The 21,059-nt window shown below is 24.8% G+C and overlaps 3 protein-coding genes across 6 annotated transcripts; 1 reads left to right on the top strand and 2 right to left on the bottom strand.

Annotated features, from left to right (window-relative positions):
* The first annotated feature begins 649 nt into the window (after positions 1–649).
* Positions 650–7,715, top strand: LOC122498656 (double-strand-break repair protein rad21 homolog). Of its 3 annotated transcripts, none has more exons than XM_043606500.1 (13): positions 650–819; positions 1,222–1,385; positions 1,493–1,722; positions 1,917–2,100; positions 2,189–2,345; positions 2,826–3,027; positions 3,116–3,342; positions 3,478–3,698; positions 3,775–3,957; positions 4,079–4,540; positions 4,625–4,762; positions 4,864–5,019; positions 5,883–7,715. In XM_043606500.1, the coding sequence occupies exons 2-13, from the start codon at positions 1,242–1,244 to the stop codon at positions 6,006–6,008; spliced, it is 2,430 nt and encodes an 809-aa protein (XP_043462435.1). In that variant the 5' UTR covers positions 650–819; positions 1,222–1,241; the 3' UTR covers positions 6,009–7,715. The 3 variants fall into 3 exon arrangements, with proteins under 3 accessions (XP_043462435.1, XP_043462432.1, XP_043462434.1); XM_043606497.1 differs by having other exon boundaries at positions 651–819; positions 3,113–3,342; XM_043606499.1 differs by lacking the exon at positions 650–819 and adding an exon at positions 855–986 and having other exon boundaries at positions 3,113–3,342.
* Positions 7,716–10,030: 2,315 nt separating this feature from the next.
* LOC122498655 (T-complex protein 1 subunit alpha) lies at positions 10,031–16,142 on the bottom strand. The gene is made up of 10 exons (XM_043606496.1): positions 15,944–16,142; positions 15,583–15,668; positions 15,251–15,379; positions 13,605–13,702; positions 13,399–13,509; positions 12,657–13,062; positions 12,272–12,474; positions 10,800–10,992; positions 10,563–10,726; positions 10,031–10,485 (listed from the first exon to the last, which is right to left on the bottom strand). The coding sequence occupies exons 1-10, from the start codon at positions 16,014–16,016 to the stop codon at positions 10,275–10,277; spliced, it is 1,674 nt and encodes a 557-aa protein (XP_043462431.1). The 5' UTR covers positions 16,017–16,142; the 3' UTR covers positions 10,031–10,274.
* An 878-nt stretch (positions 16,143–17,020) lies between these two features.
* On the bottom strand, positions 17,021–20,860 carry LOC122498654 (protein NDUFAF4 homolog). 2 transcript variants are annotated; one of them, XM_043606495.1, is made up of 5 exons: positions 20,647–20,860; positions 19,441–19,628; positions 19,258–19,355; positions 18,933–19,149; positions 17,021–17,145 (listed from the first exon to the last, which is right to left on the bottom strand). In XM_043606495.1, exons 2-5 carry the CDS (start codon positions 19,595–19,597, stop codon positions 17,039–17,041), a joined length of 579 nt encoding a protein of 192 aa, XP_043462430.1. In that variant the 5' UTR covers positions 19,598–19,628; positions 20,647–20,860; the 3' UTR covers positions 17,021–17,038. The 2 variants fall into 2 exon arrangements, with proteins under 2 accessions (XP_043462430.1, XP_043462429.1); XM_043606494.1 differs by having other exon boundaries at positions 18,933–19,152; positions 20,647–20,859.
* Positions 20,861–21,059: the final 199 nt, after the last annotated feature.

The raw sequence follows: 21,059 nt of genomic DNA, 5'->3' as shown, positions 1-21,059 counted from the left end.
ACCTTGATTTATATCCGTATTTTAAAAACATTTATTTTATCACACACATTTAATTATTTCAAACTGATAAATATTTATTTGTAAAAACTATTACTTTTTATAGTAAATTTTAATTGATTTTTTGATTTTTTAATAAAATTTATATTTTTTTAATTAATTTTTAATTGATTAATTTTATATAGTTTATGTTAATATTTAAAAATATTTTGTAAACATTTTAAGAATTTTATTAATAATTAATAATATTTATTATTTAACAATATAAATAAATATTTAAATATTGTAAATGAATATTTCAATGTAAAAAATATTTTTATAAACATAATTCATAAAATACATTTATGTTTGACAAATTTTATTTTGAAAATTCGCGCCCTAGCTCCATGTGCCATCTGGCGTCAATAGAGCAAAGTTTTATATCTGACAAAAAACTAGATGACTTATTTTCAGAATAAAAAAATTAATTTCATTGAACAATTTACTATTATTTTGTTACAAAAGCATTTTTTTTCTTTTCATTTTTTTTTGTTGTAAATTTACAAATAAACATGAAAATGAAAATTGGACAATTTAAATTATTCAAATTAATGGTAATTGGTGGAAAATTCAAAATGTCCGACAGGTCATTATTTGATGTGTTTGGGAACGCGCACTCGAGAAACAGTTAAGACGCGGTGGGACCCCACAGTGTGAGTGTTTGTGAGTGTTGTTACCATTATTGTTTCTTGACATTTTGTCAATAAATAAAGGGAATATTATCGATGAAAATGAGACACCGAAAAGCTGACGATTAACGTGAACAATAAAGTGTTAAGAGAAGTAAGTGATTCTTGTTAGAAAATGCAATATTTTCTTTCATCCTTATACAAACCGCCAAAAATTTTAGGGAGTGACGCCATCTTAAGTGCTGTTGACAACAAGTTTTTTTTTTTGACATAAACATATTGATGTTTAGAATTAGAATTATTTAAATAAAATCTGTTCAGGTGAAAAAATAATACAGTTTATAGTGGGGAAATAAAATTTTTGCCATTCGAATTTATTAATTTTCATTTTTCGAGAATTGATTGTTTTATGTTTTTGTTTTTTCTCAAAAAAAAAGAGAAACACCCCCCCTTCCAGTAAAGAATGTTTTGTCATATTGTTTTAATCAGTTTTAATAATTTCTATTCAATTTACTCCATTTTGACGAAATGATAAAATTGAATTATTCTTTCGTAGAATTTTAGAAAGGAAGAAAAATGTTTTACGCACACTTTGTCCTGGCCAAAAAGGGCCCATTGGCCCGAATTTGGCTCGCTGCACATTGGGACAAAAAATTGACCAAGGCCCACGTTTTTGAAACGAATATTGAAAAATCTGTTGACGGAATTCTTCAGCCAAAGGTAAAAATAATTATGAAAATTTCTCTTTTTATGTTTTGAAAGAATTTATTTTCTGTATGGAATATTTTTTCTTTTTTTGCCCTGATGTAATATTAATTTTTCGACAGGTAAAAATGGCACTGAGAACATCTGGTCACTTGTTACTTGGAGTGGTGCGAATTTATTCGAGAAAGGCAAAATATCTGTTGGCTGATTGTAATGAGGCATTTGTCAAAATTAAAATGGCATTTAGACCTGGAATGGTCGATTTACCTGAGGAACATCGTGAGGCTGCTGTCAATGCAATTACACTTCCGGAAGTTTTTCACGATTTTGATACTCCAATGCCTGAATTGAAGTAATTGCCCTCTTTATTGCAAATTATTTTTTATTTCATTAGCAAAATATCTTTTATTTATATTATCAGTGCTGTTTATAATTTAAATCAAAATGTTTTCATTTTAATCATGATTTATATTTATATTATATTTATTATAAAATATTTGGAAATTGAAAATTGAAGGAGTATTAAGTGTTTATTTGTTTTTGAAGGGATGTGGATATCGAGGCACAATTCAGTTTAAATCAGTCGAGAGCCGAGGAAATTACGATGCGAGAGGATTATGGTAGTCTATCGTTAGCTACTCACGATCAAGGATTTGGTGATATGAGTTTTGACGCGGAACCACCGGAATTACTTCGTCATGCTACGAGTATGGAGCCCACGCTAGATCAAGTAATTTTTATTCACTTACTGTTTAAATATTCTAGATCTAGATTTTCCAAATTGGATAGAATTGTAAAAAAAATTGACAAATTTTTAGGGGCATATGTTGTTCAGCGAGCCCGGAATGGAGCCGAGTTTGGAGCAAAAGGAGAAGGAACCAGTAGCTGGAACGTCGGCAACAGCGCAGCCAATGGATATTGACACACCAATTCGAGACGATGGTTTCGGTGGTCATTTAGGCCAGGATATTATTTGTAAGATATTTCAACTATTTCTATTCATATATATTTTGAATTTTTATTATTTTATAGCTTTTGTTAAAGTGGATTCTTATGTCAAAATTTCCGTTTGTTGTATACTTTTTCCCTAAATTGTTAAATACTTTTACAAAATTTAAAATATATTTTCTCTTCGTGAAGTTGTTGAATCTTAATTCCTATGGAATAATAATATTGATTAAATATTTATTTAAAAAAAAGAATTTATTAATGTTTTCGAATAATTTTCCAATTAAAAAAAAATCGTATTAAATGTAATAGAATATTTTTTTGAGTATCTAATAATTTGTAGAGTGAATCAGAATATTCTTTAGAGTCAAGGGAAAAAGTGAAAATTTTGCCTGGAAATCAGGGAAAAACAAAATTAATTTTATGTGGCAAACCCTGCAAATGTTAGACGATCTCCATTTAATATCTAGGTAAATGTACTTTATTAATAAAATAATTCGTTTTCAGCTGGTGGATTATTTGAAGGGGGTCTTTTCGATGAAGCGCCAATGGGAGAAGTACCTGTACCTGAAGTTAGTTCGATTACCGATCAACAGGAAGCCGTGTCCGCTGCCGCGGTGACTGCGGCGTCAATTCATAATGACTCTGACGATGATGATATGGGCGATCACTTTGGTGGTGGTGCGCCTTCTCCAATGGGTGGAATGAGGTAAATTGAATTTTTGTTTTTCACTCCGCATTTCGTCGCATTTGAATTTTTTTTTTATAAACTTTTTTTTAATTTCTCCCAAAAGTAGCAGTGACGGTTCAAGAGCTGCGACTCCGGCTATGGCGAGTGACGATCTCACTGATAGAGCGAGTGTTGCTAGTCGTCGATTTACTCCCGCACCGCCTTCAATCGCTGAAGATCATGCAATGGATTCCATTGAGGATATTCCACCACCTGTACAGGAACAGACGACATTACTTCATGACGAGGAGGAAAGTTTCGCTCTCGCTCCCGTCGACGCCTCTGCACTCAAGGGTAAATTTACAAAATTTTATTTTAAAAACTCAATAATTCAATTTATTTTAAATCAAGAAGCACTAAATTCACGTGAAGACAAATTCGATTATTTTAAATCAAGATCTAAATTTTAATTTAAAAATAAATTTTCAGGTTTCACGAAAGCGAAACGCAAGCGCAAGTTGATTGTTGACGAAGTGAAAAATATCTCCGGTGAGGAAATGAAGGCACAACTTTCGGATACAAGTGATATTGTGACGACTTTGGACTTGGCGCCGCCGACGAAGAGATTAATGCACTGGAAGGAAACTGGAGGTGTTGAGAAATTGTTTGCCCTCCCAGGAAGACCGATACCCGCCCGAGTGTTGTTCAAGGTTAGCGAAATAGCAAACTCTTATTTGTTTTTTTTTATTTGTCAATACTATAATATTCTTTTTTTTTTGGTTTTAGAATTACCAGAGACATTTGACGAGTAAATCCTACGATCACGAGGACTTTGGTAGAATCGGTGGCGAGGAGGACGCAATGCCCTTGGAACAAATGAGAGAAGCCGGAGAACCAGAACCAACGTTCGAGCAGAGCTTCTTGGGAAGACGATCGGGTCGCAAGCGCAAGGCCCCTGCCGACGAAGAGGTTCGTCAATTATTTATTTTTCTCACAGAAGTATTTGTTGATAAAATTCCTTATGAGATAGAAGATTCGTTTTTCTCTTAAATTTCAAAGAAAATAAACGTTTTTAATTTTTTCCCCGCAGTTGAGACAGTCGGAGGACTTTGGACAGTTGTCGATAGGAGCTGAGCCCGTGGACGGACCAAGTTTGATACCGCAAACGCCAATGCCAGCAACGCCAATGCCCGGTGATGTTTCATTGCCCCAGGAGCCGTCGATTCCCGATATTTCAGGAATGATGGCGTCTGTGGAGCCATCGGAAATCATGGAACCAGTACCGGAAGTACCAGCTGCTCTCAGTTTGGACATTCCGCAAATACCACCGAGCGACGTAAGTTCGCTTCTTGGAACGAATGATGAACTACCAATTCCACAAGCGGACGAACAATTAGAACATCCTTCGCAGACGCCACTTCATCACGGATCAAGTATGGAACACTTGCCCCAAATTCCAATTTCCGAACCAATTCCAAATCAAATGCAAGAACTGGAACAATTACAAGATATGTCGCATTTACCTCAAATGGAAAACATGGGTTACGATCAGGTTTGTAGCACAAGACAATTTTTTTTTCTTTAAAAAAAAAAAAAAAGAAAAGGAATTTTTATTTCAAATTCGATTTGTTTATAGACACAGCCTCCAGTTTCATATATGGGATTCGACGAACATCAACCTGCGGCGCATACACCTGGTGCCATTTCGGAAAGAGGAGGACCCGCATCGCCTTGGAATCAGGACGATTACGAATTTCCCCCTTCTGTTGGACCGGTAATTTTTTTAAGAACTTTATTAAAATTGAAATTAACTTTATTAATTTTTAATAATTGTTTTGTTAATTTTTTTTCTTCGTTTCTTTTGCAAATTTCCAGCAAGAAGAACAGCAAGTGGACGAAACGTACGAACAGTTTGAGGAACGTGTTCTTAATAAGAGAGCAGCGCATATGTACCATGTAATAAAAAGTAAATTGGAGACCAAAGACAGATTAACACTCGCTGAAATGGCATACAAAAATAATCGAAAGCAGGTAAGAATTTGTCTCTTCTATTATGTCTTTGTATATCTTATTATAATATCTTTTTATGTTTTTCATAACTTAAACGTATTAATTAACTATATTAATCTTCATATTCTTTCAATCTATACTATTTCCATAAAATTTCACAAAACAATTCAATTATTTTTAAAAATATTTATAAAATTCAATTATTTTCATAAATTATAAAATTAAATACATTTCTTCACAATAATTGAAATATTTTTACTAATAATATTTTTCATGGGAATTCAATTTTTTTTAATACAATTCTAAGCAAGAATTCAATTATTTTCATAAATAATAAAATCCATCTAAGAATTTCAATTATTTTTTAATACTATTTCAAATTAATTAATCGAAAAATTCAACTCCATTATTTAAAAAAAAATTCAATGAAATTCTTAAAAAAGGAATATAATAATTAGAATTTAAGAAAATGTTAACGAAATTTTTTGCGAGAATTTAATTATTTTCCTAAATAAAATTTTGAAAGGGTTTTAGTTTCAATTTTTAGAAATTATTAAATTTCATAAGGTGTTAAATTGGAACTTTTTTATTTTATTTCCCGTTGAAAAATAAATATTTAAATATTTATTTAACATTATTCAAGTTTTGAATAATTGAATTTAGAAATCGGTGAAAGTTCAAAGAATTCCGAATGAAATTTTTTTGACAACACTGAATTAAGAAAACGACTTTTTCGATTTTTTTAAAAAAATATTTTTAATCGACTAAAGCGACTTTTTTTGTGCCTTAAAATCGATCCGAGGCTAAATTGATAGTGTAACTAATTAAAATATATAAAATATTAGAAAATAAAAGAAAATAATAATTTATCTTTTTTTTTACAGGCTGCACAGAAATTCTACACACTTTTAGTCCTAAAGAAATTTCAAGTGTTGGAACTAATGCAAGAATATTCCTACGCGGATATTGTTGTAACCAAAGGACCCAAGTTTGAAAATCCAGCGCTTTAAAAAGAGAAGTAGAGAGAAAAAAACAAAAAAAAATAAATAAATATCTTTATTTTTTATCGGAAAAAAAAGAAAACCAAACTTATTGCAGAAAAAAATGGAACTATGCATATTTACTTATTATTTTATTATTATAAAACATAAGCACTGACGGTGATTTAAAATCACGTCACAACTAATATTTCTGTATCAATTTCTTGTTTTTTTTTCTTGAAAAAAAAAATTACTCTCTGAAGATATATATATTTTTTCGTTTCTTTAAAATAAAACACAGTGAAATTATGCATAAAAATATAGAAGAGTACATTTTTTTTCAAGAAAAAGATTTTTAAAGAAAAAAAAATGGGAGCACAAAAAAAATATGTTTAAAAACAATTACCGAAATATTAGTCGTTACTTTGATTTTAATTGTTTATTTCTTTTTACTGGTAAAGAAGAGAAGAACCGTCATTTGTGTCGAGCGAGAAATATATTTTCTCGAAACTAAATTATTTAGAATGTTATTATTATCAATAGTAGATCTTGAATATTTATTTCGCAATTCCGGCGAGGATCTCATATTGACGATATTTCATCGGGATTTCACAGTTTAAAAATTAAACGTATCTCGATTATAATTTTTTTTTATTTTTGACTTTAAATAAATTGATAAATTGAAAAAAATTCATATAAAGAATAAGAGAAAATATTTCTAAAATTTCTTCATGGAAGAATTTTGTGATAAATACGATAATAAACGTGTATAATTTTGAAAGTTTGGGAATTTTCCTTCAGAGAAGAATACAAACATTTTTCTCGTGAATAAAAGAAAATTTATTTCGCGCTTTTTTGGCTTTTGAACGTGATGTGAAGAAAGTTAATTAAAGTCAATTTAGGAAAGAAAGAAATAGAGATACGTCTAATTTTATTCACTTTGTACGGAATTTACAAAAATGAATTCCTTTCGAAGATGCCTTTGGATTTATACACATAATATAAATATATATTAAGAATTAACAAAATATTGAATATATATCACTTCTTTTTATTAACAAATTTATTTTTTGTCTATTTGAAAATTTTTTCTTTGTGTTTATATTATATATTTACTTTTTCATCTTCTCCCATGGGGAGAATTTTCGATAATTTCTTTTCGACTGGAAATTTTACTCCATACAACTTTCTAATGATATGTATATTTCAATTTATGAGAAATTTAGTTGAAATTTAAAATCGAGTTTAATTTGTAGTCGACAAAACAGAGAAAAAATGAATGAAAATTTTCCTTATGGTGAAGAAAAAAAAAATTATTTCCTCTATTCAATTCTTAGTTTATGAAAAAAATAAATAAAAGTAAAAAAAAAATAAATATTTATCGAGTACAAGTAAATTTTAGAGTTTTAACGAATTGTTTACGATTTTCTTTTTAATTTGTCTAATGTCTTTTTTATGGAATTTAGAAAAAAAGGAATTTAAATATATTGTTGGGTGTTTGGAAGTGATACGTATTCTTCTAGTAAAAAAAAAAACTCTTTAGTGATAGATACACGATTAATAGTTTGTATAAAATATTACGTTGCATAGAGGCATACTTTATTGGTATTGAGAACTATAATGACTATGCTTGAAGTTTCATATGTATCTAATAGTTTTGTTATAGAAGATAATTTTTAAAAAATCATTAATTGTAATATATTATGAAACATATCGATAAAATCAAGAAAAAAAGAAGATATGAGATTTCTTTTCAAAACCATAATTCCCTAAAAAAAAACAATTTTTTCAAATATGAAATTTAAAAAAACTTTTTCAGGTTTGCTACAGAACAAGGAAAAGTCAGGAAATTTTATTAAAAGTCCAAAAGAAAAAAAACCAATTTTTAGAATGATTTAGAGAAAAATTTTTGTTAAAAATTAAAAAAAAGAGTTAAATTTTAAAGAAGTTTACAAATAATTGAATTTAGAAAAGATTTCAAATTCAAATGATTGAAAATCTAAATTTTTCATACTTTTAATTATAACAATTCTATAGAACTAATTTTTTTGAATTAGTTACTAACTAATATTTTTGAATAATTTCAATTCTATTGAGATTATTTGAATTTTCTAAATTATATTTAATTATTTCAGAAGTTTTAACGCAATTTTAATTTATTTATTTATTTATTTAATTAATTTATTTATTTAATAAAATACTTTGCAAAATAATTATAATAATTTTTATAAATAACAAAATTCATCACAAGAATTCAATTATATTCAAAACTATTAAAATTCTTCGTAGAAATTCAATTATTTTCAACCAATTTTGATAAAATTCTTCACAAAATTTCAATTCAAAAATATTTCTTAATTCAATTATTTTCAATTCCTACTGTATTTTCATAAATTTTACCAATTGAATCCAATTATTTAAAAAAATTTAATAAAATTCTTTTCTAGAATTCCATTATTTTCAAAAATAATAATATTTTTCATCGTGATTCAATTATTTAAACAATTTTCATAAAATTCCTCGCAAGAAATCAATTATTTTCATAAAAAATAAAATTACTTGTAGAAATTAAATTATTTATAATACAATTTTAAATTATTTCCTTTAAAATTGCAATTATTCTTAACAATTTTATTAAAATTCGTCGAAAGAATTGAATTTTAAAAAACATTCAATTAAATTTCAAATGTTATAATAAAATCCTTTGCAAAATTCAAATTATTGAAAATTTAAATTTTTCATACTTTTAATTAAGAATTCTATGGAAGTAATTTTTTTGATAATTTTTAATTTCAATTCTATTGAAATTATTTGAATTTTTAAAATTATATTTAATTATTTCAAAAGTTTTAACGCAATTTTAATAAAATTCTTTGCAAAATACAATAAATTTTATAAATAACAAAATTCATCACAAAAATTCAATTATTTTCAAAAGTATTTAAATTCTTCCTAGGAATTCAATTATTTTCAAAAGTTTTAATAAAATTATTCACAAAATTTCAATTATCCTCAAAAATATTTCTTAATTCAATGATTTTCAATTTCTTCTATATTTTCATAAAATTTATCAAAAGAATTCAAATATTTAAAAAGTTTTAATAAAATTCTTCTCTAGAATTTAATTATTTTCACAAATAATAAAATTTTTCATTGAAATTCAATTATTTAAACAATTTTAATAAATTTTCTCGCAAGAATCCAATTACATTCATAAATAATATTCTTAACAATTTTATTAAAATTCGTCGAATTAATTCAATAAATTTTAAAAGTTTTAATAAAATCCTTTGTATAATTCAATTACTTTAGTAAATAACAATATTGGTTAAAAGAATTAAATTATTTAAACAATTTTAATAAAATTCTTCGCAGGAATTCAATTATTTTTATAAATTATAATAAAATTCTTTTTGGGGCTTCAATTATATTAAATAATAAAATTCTTTTTAGGAATTCAATTATTTTTATAAATAATTAAAATCATCGCAGAATTTCAATTATTTTTAATACAATTTTAATTGAATTTTTCGAAAAATGCAATTATTGTTAAAAATAATAATAATAATAATAAAATTCGTTGAATGAATTCAATTTTAAGAAACATTTAATAATTTAAGCAATTATTTATTTTAGTTTAGTATTTATATAATTAAATTTTCAATATTTACTGTATTTTTATGAAATTTACCAATAGAATTCCATTATTTAAAAGATTTAAATAAAATTCTTCTCTAGAATTCAATTATTTTCACAAATAATAAAGTTTTTCATCATAATTAAATTATTTAAACAATTTTAATAAAATTTCTCGTAAGAATTTAATTATTTTCATAAATTGTAATAAAATTCTTCTCAGGGATTCAATTCTTTTTAAATAATCAAATTCTTGCGAGGAATTCAATTATTTTTATAAATAATAAAGCTCATCGCAGAATTTAAATTATTTTTAATACAATTTTAAAACAATTTCTTCGAAAAATGTAAGTCAGGGAAAAAGTCAAAAGCAAAAATCAGGAAAAAACAAAATTAAATTTCTATGGCAACACTGATTTTTTAGAATAAGAAAGCTTTATTCGACGATTAAAAAATTAATACATTTTTTTTATTCTCAAGAAAGCAGAAAATCGAGTGCGATGATTAATTTGTTTGATAATGAATATAAATTACGTTTTTAAGTGTCAATTATTCGTGACAGATTCTCGTAATAAAAAAAACAATTATCACGTGATTCATAAAAAATAGTAAAGTTTTTTTTTTGTTGCGAAATGTAAACGTATGGAATATAATTAGAACTCAATCCTCTAATTCTCCGGCGGCCATTGCATCTTGATAGGATTTATCTTTCGAACGATCCGGATCGAGTTTGATCATATCGTCAATTCGGAGAATTGTAATTGCCGCCTCGGTGGCGAATTTGAGGGATTTTATTTTCGATATTGCTGGCTCGAATACACCGGCTTTTTTGTTATCCCTCACGGTGCCTTCCACTAAATCGAGTCCGATCCTGAAAGAAAATTTTTCATTATAATCACAAAAAGTAGAAATTAACAATTATTTCAAATTCTTTGCTTTTTTTCTAACCATTTAAGATGAGCGTGATCGACTTTTGTCTGACTGGAATTGTGATAAGCTCGTAATTTTGCGACGAGATCAGTCGCGTCCTGTGCTGCGTTCACTGACAATGTTTTTGGAATAACGAGCAATGAACGAGCGAATTCAGCAATTGCGAGCTGCTCCCTTGAACTCTGAAATAAAATTGCAGAAATTAAAGTTTTTGAAAGCAATTGTGCTAGTTAATAATAAAAAATGAAAAATTACCAAAGAAGTGGCAAAGTTTTCCAAATAAATTGAAAGAGCAGCTTCGACGCAACCACCTCCGGCGACGACGTTCTTGCTTTCCATAACACGTTTAACGACACACAAAGCATCGTGAACTGATCTTTCCATTTCGTCGCAGTAGAAATCATTTGGTCCACGCAAAATAATAGAAGCCGCTGTTCTTGCTTTCGGTCTGAAATTTCATGTTTAGTTTTTACTTTAATTTATTTTTATTTATTATTATTTAGAAATTTTTTTAATAAAATTCTGTGTAAGAATTAAATTATTTTTACAAGTAATACAATTTTTTTTACATAAATTCAATTATTTAAAAAAATGTAATAAAATTCGTTGTGTAAGAATTCAATTATTTTCATAAATAGTAATATTTTTTGTAGGATTTCAATTATTTTTAATACAATTTTAAATGAATTCCTCCAAAAATATAATTAATTTCAAAAAATGTTTACAATAGTTCAATTACATTTCACAAATAATGAAATACTTCCCTGAAATTCAAATATTTTCAAGAAATCTACTATTTTAATAAAATTTCTCAAAAGAATTCAATTATTTTAATAAATAATAAAATTCTTCACAGAATTTCAATTATTTAAAAAAAAATGTAATAAAATTCGAAGCAAAAATTCAATTATTTTCATAAATAGTAAAATTCTTTACTGGATTTCGATTATTTAAAAAAATGTAATAAAAATTTGTTGCAAGAATTCAATTATTTTCCTAAATAATAAAATTATTCACCGGATTTCAATTATTTTTAATACAATTTTAAGTAAATTCTTCAAAAAAATGTAATTATTTTCAAAAATTTAATTACAATCCTTCAAAAGAAATAATTTCAAAAAAAAAAATTTAATTAAATTGTTTCTATAGAATTCTATAGAATTGTCAGTTAAAAGTATGAAAAATTCAAATTTTCAAAGATTTTAATTTGAAACATTTTCAAAATTTAATTTTATTTCTAAAAATTCATGCTATAATGCATTTCATATTCAATTATTACCTAAAATTAATTTTGAAATGAATTTTTATTAAAAAATTGTACGAGAATTCAATTATTTAAATACAAAAAAAATATTATATTGAAAAATGGAATATTTCTTAAAACTTAATTCTCATAAAAAATTTTATGAATAAATTTTTAAATAATTGAATTCTTTCGACGAAATTTAATAAAATTTTTAAGAATAATTACATTTTTCGACGAATTCGATTAAAATTGTATTAAAAATAATTAAAATTCCTCGATGAGTTTTATTGTTTATTATGAAAATAATTGAATTCCTAAAAAGAATTTAATTATTGATGAATTTAATTCCCTGATTTCCCTGACTTGTGACAACCCTGCGGTAAGATACTTTTTAATTAAAAATAACTGAATATAAATATTTCGGAAAATACATTTTGTATTAGCATTAAATTATTTATTAATTATTTCATCGAATAATTACCCTTTAACGAGAATGAGTTCATCATCGCAGACCAATTCCTGAACGACTTCGGCAGCTTCGCCGAGGGAACTTGCTTCGAATGTCTCCTCGCCCTCCATGTTTGTCAATGATGTCAAAAATTGAGCGCCAGTTGCTTTTGCAATTCGCTTCATATCGGATTTCTTGCAACGTCGCACCGCCATTGCGCCAGCCTCGACGAAATACTATTCGAAAACAATAAATAAATTAATTAATTAGTTAATTGAGTTATCATTCGGTATAAGAATTATTCAGACTTGGATAAGGATTTAATCATTGATTAACTTTTAATTGGAGTTGGTGAAACTGGGCCTAAATAAAAGATTAGTTACTGTAATCATAAAATGAGAATTAATTTCGCATTTACCTTAAGGCAAAGATCGTCAATTCCACCGCTCAAAAAAACAACATTTGCGCCGGCATTAATAATTTTATGAACGCGCTCCTTGGTGATGTCGAGTTCACGCTGACGAACGGCCTCCAATTTTTCAGGATCAGTGATAAGAACCTCAACGCCCATTTTCATTTTAGCCTTTTGAAAACCAAAGTCCAAGCAGGCAATTTTTGCATTCACAATTTTCTTCGGCATTGCTTGTGAAGCGACTGTGCAATTAAGCGCGTAACCATTCACGAAAAGTGATTCTCGAACACTTTTTCCATGTGCCTTCAATACATTCACGGCTTTTATCGGATAAATATGCCCACCTTTGCCATCGTTTATTTTCACCGCATTCGCAGCGTCCACAACCATATTGCCAAAGAAGTTCGCGTCTCTATTATCGACGAGTTAAGAAAAACAAATTGGAATATTTCTCTTAAAAAAACTATCATCAAATATAAATAATAACTCGATAACTTCTTTAGAATGTTAATAGAAAATAATAATTCGATAACTTCTTTAGAAGTATTAATAGAAAATAATAATTCGATAACTTCTTTATAAGTGTTAATAAAAAATAATAACTCGATAACTTCTTTAGAGTGTTAAATAAAATAATAAAATAATAACTTGATAACTCCTTTGCAATGTTAATAAAAAATAATGTAATTGTTAAATATTTTTTTATCTTATTCTTAAGTATTATTTAAAAAATTCAAGAAAAGGATACGCTCCGATGATTTTGCTGGACATGGAAGTTTTTGCAACGTTTACGAGACAATCTCTGCCAAGCTCGTCAGAACTAATTGTCAAATGTTCCATAATGTACTTACACGCTTCTCTGAAAGAGAAAACAAATTAATTGGTAAAATTGATTAAAAAAAATGTTATACTGCATAATAAAAAAGAATCTTTTAGAAGAAGTTAAGAACCTACTTGCACGCTAGTCTGTAACCACTGATAACAGACGTGGGATGGATTTTTTGTTTCACGAGCTCGTCAGCATTTTTCAACAATTCAGCTGCAATAATTACCTGCGTAGAACATTTTTTTCAAATTAATTTTAATTAAAATAGAAAATTTTATTAATTTTAATTATAGGGGATGTTTCTCGCAAGTATTTTTAACTACATATATCAATAAAATAATTTAAATCTTTTCGATAAAATTATTTTTCTAGTAATTTTTTTGAGAGGAATAAATTCAATGTTCATAAAATGAAATCAATCAGAAAATAATTTAACCAATATGCCAAGAATATTATTAACATTTTTCAAAATTTTTATTAGAAAATTCTACGGGAAATAAATTATTTTAATACAAAAATAAATATAATTTATAGAAAAATTAAAATTCTACAATAAGTTTTATTATTCATGAAAACATTGAATCTCTGTAAAAAATATTATTATTATATTTATGAAAATAATTGAATCATTATGAAGAAATTTATAAAAAATTTGTATATAATTGAATTCCTGTGAAATTTTTCTAAGTTTTAAAACTAATTAAATGTTGGAGTAGAATTTTATGAAAATTATTTTTAAATAATTGAATTCTTTTGGAAAAGTTTATTAAAATCGTAGATATTGAAAATATATGAATTGAGGAAAATTTTGTTAAAATAATTGAATTATTGCAAAGAATTTTGTAAAAAAAAACTGTTTAAATAATTGATTTTTTGACCAAAAAATTTATGCAAGTTCTATTTAAAAGAATTGAATTTTTGTGAAATTTTTATTATTTACGAAAAAAATTGGAAGTTTGTGTAGAATTTTATTAACATTTTTTTTTTTAAATAATTGAATTCTTTTCAGAAATTTTTGAAAATAAGTGAAATTATATCAAGAATATTATTAAAATTTGTTTAAATACTTAGATTTCGGTGAATAATTTTGCTATTTATAAAAATAATTGAAATTTTGACGAGAATTTTTTTAAAAAAAATTGAAAATAATTGAATTTTTGTGATGAATATTGTTATTTATGAAAATAATTGAATTTCGTAAAGAATTTTATTAAAATTGCTGAAAATAACTTAATTTCTAGAAGGAATTCTGATATTTGTCAAGATAATAATTGAATTCTTTCGAAGAATTGCGTTAAAATTTTTGAAATAATATTTAATAGTTAATAAGACATTCAACTAACTTCAACAGAATTGAAATTAAATTTTGTTAAAAAAAATTAATTCTACAAAATTATTAAAAGTATCGAAAATTTATATTTTTCAAAGATTTGAAGTATTGAAATTTTTCAAAAGACTAAGTTCTTTAAAATTGTTTATTAGATTTATTGAAAATGAAATTTTCTAAAATTTCAAATTTTAACCTTTTGAAATTGATTTATTTACGAAAATAGTAAACGGAACTGTTTTAAAATTCAATTAATTTTGAAATATTTAAGTAAAATTATTGATTAAATAATTTCTAGGTAATAATTTTATTATAGTTATTCAAGAATTAAATTATTTTAAGTGAAATTATAAATAATAATATAAAATATAAACGCAGAAATATTAGATTTTAGTAAATGAGTGCGAAGTTTTTAATAAAGTAAAAAAACAAATGAAAAAAACATACGACTGATGTTGTGCCGTCTCCAACTTCCTCGTCTTGAAGTTGAGCCAATTCGACTAAAACACGGGCAGCCGGATGTTCAACATCCAAAAGACGTAAAATTGTTGCTCCATCGTTTGTTACGGTAACATCCTGAAATTTACGAATTAAAACATTCAAATTAATAAATTTACAATCAAACAAACAAAAAGCAACGAAATTTCTCTTTCACTGGGAGAATTCCCCCAAAAAATTAATAATTAAACGCAGTTTACCTTGAGAAAAACTGCAGTAAAATCACACTTTCAAAACTATTGAATAAATTATTAAACAAATAACAATTTTAATTTACTTACCCCAATATCGTCAACCATCATTTTATCGAGACCAACGGGTCCCAAGGAACTCTTGACAATGTTGGAAATTGCAGAACATGCCATGACTATAAATATTAAAAAAACATATCTAATTAACATTATAATAGATACCTTAACAAAATTGTTCATTGGTATAAACAAATTAACTTAACATTTTTTTATTTGCTCCGAAAATGAAAAACTATGATTTTATTTTTCCATTAAATAGTTAAGATTTTTATCTTTTCGCTCAAAAATAGAAAAAGAAATATTCAAAGTCAAAAACGAAAATAATTTTCAAAATTTTAAGATTTTAAGAATTTTAAGACATCATTAAAAAAAAGAGGTTATGATTTCTTACCATTTTGAGTTCTAACCGGAGCTCCGGATTGTCGAACACCTCCAACTACTAAAGGACTCGCCATTGTTGACATTTTGACTTACGATTGTTTATTACACTTGATAATTGCGTTTTATTAATTAAAAAAAACGTTATAATTGATTGAAATCCTTACAGAGCCGCGTGTATAACGAAACAGTCACAAATGGCCTGAGAAATAATAACAATTGAAGATCACGCCTTAAAGTTTCTTCCCCATCTATGAGGGCCTCTCTCTCATTGGTTCATTTTTCCATCGATTTAAGATTCCATTCGCTTTACTTCTGGACAATTTTCAATCCCACCAATCACAGACTTCGTTTCTTTCAAAAAATTCCAAATGAAATACTTTTGCTAATAAATTTTCGGAAAATTAATTTTTATCCGCATTATTTAAACAAAATAAATTTTAATTTAGTGGGGGAATTTTCTTTTTAATTGTTTTGATAATTTTGTAATTATTTTCCATTTTAATTTACCACCTAGAGCTATCGTCGAATCGAAAGTGAGTCAATTCTTCATTTTATGACCATATTTGGTCAAGTTTGTGGTATTTTTATCTAAAAGGAAACTTTCTTTTTATTAATATGAAAAAAAACCATAATCATACTCTCTACTTTGGATTATTAAAATTTGATATTTACTGAGATTTTTTATAAAATAGCTGTAAATTATAAAACGTAATTCTCTTTTTTATAAAATGTAATTTATTAGTTGAAATGGTCGAAATTTATTATTTAAAAGTTTTTTTTTTAATTTTAATAAAAAAATTTGTCTTTTTTCTATTCAGTCTAATTTTTTTGAACCTGTTTATTTTTTTGTATTTTAAGAAGTGCTAATTAATTTGTTAAATTAATTAAATTAATTTGTTGAATTAATTAAATTAATTTGTTGAATTAATTAAATTATTTTGTTAAATTAATTAAATTAATTTGTTACGTTCTTCAAATTAAAAAAAATACTTTTAAAAATAGTTTTTTAATTATTAAAAAATTTGCAATTTTTGTAAGAATTTATATTATAAACATTTTATGTGATAAATACAAAGAATTAAAGAAATTTTCAACAAGAAAAATTTTATTTTTTACTTTCAGAAGGTATTTCAAACAATGCCATAGAGGAAGGTTTTTTTGTCTTCTTATTTACCTCTATTCGAAAGATACTGTAGTATTTTAAAATATTTTCTGTAAAAAAAATATATACGTTATGTTAATTGATAGTTTAAACGAATATTAATTATATTTATTATTATTAACTTTTTTCCAAAATCAGGGTTGTCATACAATAAATTAATTTTATCATTCCTTGATTTTTCCCTGGTTTACAGAAAAAATTCTGACTTTCTCCCTGACCCTAAAGAATATTCTGATTCACTCTAAAAATTATTAAACACTCAAAGAAAATGCAATTAATTTTAATAGAATTTCAATAAAAATTTTTTTTTTAAATATCAGTTCTACAGAATTGTTTATTCAAAAGCATAATTTTAATAAAATTTTCTAAAATAATTGCTTTCTTGGAGAAATTCATTTCAAATTGTATTTAAAAAAATTGAAATTATACGATGAGTTTTAATATTTATGAAAATAATTGAATTCCTAAGAAGAATTTTAATATTTATGAAAATATTTGAATGTTTGAGTAAAATTATAATAAAGTTTTTTTTTGAATATTGAATTCTTTTAGTAGATTTTATGAAAATAGTATAGATATTGAGAAATTAAAATTTTTAAAATAAAAAATGTTTAAGTATTTAAAAATTTTTAATAATCTTTATAAATATACAGATAATTGAATTCATAACAAGAATTTAAAAAAAAATTTTCAAATAATTGAATTTTTGATAAGAATTTTGTTACTTTTCAAAATAATTGAATTCTTGTGATAGACATTACTATTTATAAAAATAATTGAACATGGCAAAAAATTGTATTAAAATTCGTAAAAATAATTGAATTTCTGTAAGAATTCTGTTTTTTTATCAAGATAATTCAAATTAAAAAAAATTAAAAATTAAAATTAGAATTCAAATTCTATCTATTAAAATTGTGTTAAAAATAATTGAAATTATTCCTTGAGTATTATTATTTATAAAAATAATTGAATCATGAAATTTAAAAAAACAAATTTATATAGAATTGAATTCCTGAGAAATTTTTATTATTTTTGAAACTAATTAAATGTTTGCGTAGATTTTTATTAAAATTATTTTCAAATAATGGAATTCTTTTGGAAAAGTTTATTAAAATCGAAGATACTGAAAATTATTGAATTGAGGAAAATTTTTTCAAAATAATTGAATTATTGCAAAGAATTTTGTAAAAAAAACTGTTTAAATAATTGATTTTTTGTCAAAAAAATTTATGCAAGTTCTAATTAAAATAATTGAATTTTTGTGAAATTTTTATTATTTACGAAAAAAATTAATACTTTGCGTAGAATTTTATCAACAATTATTGTTATTTATGAAAATAATTGAATTTTGCAAAGAATTTTATTAAAATTGCTAAAAATAATTTAATTTTTAGGAAAAATTCTGATATTTATTAAGATAATTGAATTCTTCCAATAAATTGCAATAAAGTTTTTTGAAATAATATTTAAAAAAACTAATTCTACATAATTATTAAAATTATGGAAGATTCAGATTTTCCAAAGATTTGAAGTATTGAAATTTTTCAAAAGACTAAGTTCTTTAAAATTGTTTATTAGATTTATTCAAAATTGAAATTTTCTAAAATTTCAAATTTTAACCTTTTGAAATTAATTTATTTACGAAAATAGTAAACGGAACTGTTTTAAAATTCAATTAATTTTGAAATATGTAAATCAAATTATTCATTAAATAATTTGAGTAATAATTTTATGATTGTTCTTCAAGAATTAAGTTATTTAAAATGAAATTATTGTCAGAAATGGCCTATGGCAACCCAGAACATAAAAAAATAATTTAATAAAATGTTTTACATACCTACAACTTTTTTATCTAAATTATACTGTTCGGCAATAATATCAGCCGTATAAGTTTTCCTATTTTCCGCATTCTTTGAGAGAAAAGTTTGGAAATGTTGTAAAGAACATTTTCCTTCCTTTATATTATTAACGTAATAATAATTAAAATCTTCGAATTCAAATGTTTTTCTAGACGTTGGTAGAGGTTTTAATGGATCTTCTTTAACACTTGAATCCTGCTAAAAAAAGTAATATTTCAATACTTTTTACCCTTTTTACAATATTAGATAGAACAAAAAATTTTAATTGAAAAAGGAGTTTTGATAAATTAAAAAAATACAAACCTTTGTATCTGGATCTGTAGATTTTACATAAATGTCCTTTAAATATTTATTCAATGTTGGATCTTTTATTTTTTGTCTCTCCATAAATTCCGGATCAACTGAAAATTTACAGGAAAATTTCATTAGTTATTTTAACAGTATTCTTTTCAGGGTTTTTATTTTAAAATTACTTCATTAACTCACTGCTTTTCGATACTTCAATTTGCCTGGAAGTTGATTCATATTGAGGGGCTGGAGTTGGTTTTTCTTTTGAAATAAATTTATGCGCTCGCTTTTCAATATTTATATTTCGAATTGGTCGAATTGCATTGGAAAAAACTATTCTTATTGCATTGCCCATTTTGATTCACTGACATAAATAATTATTTTACCTGGAAAATTAATTTTTTCTTATTTTCTAAAATTAACAATTCATATTTATAAATAAATAAATAAATATTTTATCATTTTGAGTGTAAATCGGAACGAGATGTATTATTGCTATGCAAATTACAAAATTTTTTATTTTCAAATATAAATTTTTTAAATAATTTCATAATCAAAATTTAAAAAATTCACTTATTAATTACAAAATTAATTATTACTGTTCATATTTTCAAAAATTTTAATAAAATTTCACGAAAGAATTCAATTATTTTGTAAAATTTTAATAAATTTTTATAAACAATTTATTTCTATAAATAGTAAAATTCTTTGCAGAAATTCAATTCTTTTCAAAACAATTTTAATAAAATTCCTCGAAAGAATTTAAATTTTTAAATATTAACATAAAATTCATTTATTTTCTAAAATTTTAATAAATTCTTCGGAACAATTCAATTATTTTTATAAATAGTAAATTAATTCTTCGCAAGAATTCAATTCTTTTTAATACAATTTTAATAAAACTCTTCTTCATAAAATTCAATTGTTTTCAAAATTTTCAATTAAAATTATTAAAGAAACTCCATTAGTTCAGAAAAAATTCTTCTTTCTTTGAAGGAATTCTATTAATTATTATCAAATTGCAACAATTCAATGATTTTCAATACATTAATTTTAAAATGGAAAATATTTGAAAGGAAAAATTATAAAAAATTTAACAAACTTTAAACTGCGAACAGATTACCGGAACTTGTACTTTATTATTATTATTAATTACTACTGTCTATAAACAATAAACTTTTTTGACAGATTTCGAAATAGCTTTTCTGCATCTTTTTTGACATAAAAACTAAAGAATGTAATTAAAATCAATATTTCTAAAGGAAAAAATAGTCTCCCTAATTAAAAAATTAATAAACAATTTGAAACGAATTGTTAATTTATTTAATATTATGTAAAAAAAGTGAAACCTGATTGTTTATAGGTTAAGTACGAATAATATATTATACATAGATATATACTCACACGTTGAAAGATTCCACATGACCTCTGAGAAAACTTCTTCCTCCTCTCTGCGAATTAAAAAAAAATCAACCGCATGCGTTTTTAACTGATATAAAAAATCCTAAATGGAATGTCGGGTTCCTAAACCCACTTTATTCAGACCAAATGCAAATGCACTTTTCTGCAAGTGAATGCAATTTTCCATTTTCATGAAAATGCATTCCAGAGTGACCGATAAAACAGAGTTGTGTCAGGAAAACTGTCGATAAAATAAACAGTGACAATAACAATAATTTAAATGCCAATTTTCAAAAAGCGTTATATTCATTACTAGGCTTCTTTTCCACGACTGTAAAAAACTGAAATTATTCCCAAATATCCTAAGAATCGTCCACCTTATTAAAATCATCAATTCAACTTGAAATCACCATACA

The sequence above is a fragment of the Leptopilina heterotoma genome, unplaced genomic scaffold, assembly GCF_015476425.1.
Source record: "Leptopilina heterotoma isolate Lh14 unplaced genomic scaffold, ASM1547642v1 Lhet_157, whole genome shotgun sequence".
NCBI lineage: Eukaryota > Metazoa > Arthropoda > Insecta > Hymenoptera > Figitidae > Leptopilina > Leptopilina heterotoma.
The sequence above is the reverse complement of the archived record's forward strand: the minus strand, read 5'-3'. Positions and strand labels throughout refer to the sequence as shown.

Coding starts and splice junctions, on each gene's coding strand:
- LOC122498654 (XM_043606494.1), bottom strand. CDS start 19,597: ATGGGCAATGCAATAAGAATAGTTTTTTCCAATGCAATTCGACCAATT. Junction 19,153..19,257: donor CTACAGATCCAGATACAAAG/GTTTGTATTTTT, acceptor TACTTTTTTTAG/CAGGATTCAAGTGTTAAAGA. Junction 17,146..18,932: donor TTTAGATAAAAAAGTTGTAG/GTATGTAAAACA, acceptor TTTTTTTTACAG/AAAATATTTTAAAATACTAC.
- LOC122498655 (XM_043606496.1), bottom strand. CDS start 16,016: ATGTCAACAATGGCGAGTCCTTTAGTAGTTGGAGGTGTTCGACAATCC. Junction 13,063..13,398: donor TCCAGCAAAATCATCGGAGC/GTATCCTTTTCT, acceptor CGTCGATAATAG/AGACGCGAACTTCTTTGGCA. Junction 10,993..12,271: donor GAACTCATTCTCGTTAAAGG/GTAATTATTCGA, acceptor ATGAAATTTCAG/ACCGAAAGCAAGAACAGCGG.
- LOC122498656 (XM_043606497.1), top strand. CDS start 1,242: ATGTTTTACGCACACTTTGTCCTGGCCAAAAAGGGCCCATTGGCCCGA. Junction 2,101..2,188: donor TGGAGCCCACGCTAGATCAA/GTAATTTTTATT, acceptor ACAAATTTTTAG/GGGCATATGTTGTTCAGCGA. Junction 4,763..4,863: donor TTCCCCCTTCTGTTGGACCG/GTAATTTTTTTA, acceptor GCAAATTTCCAG/CAAGAAGAACAGCAAGTGGA.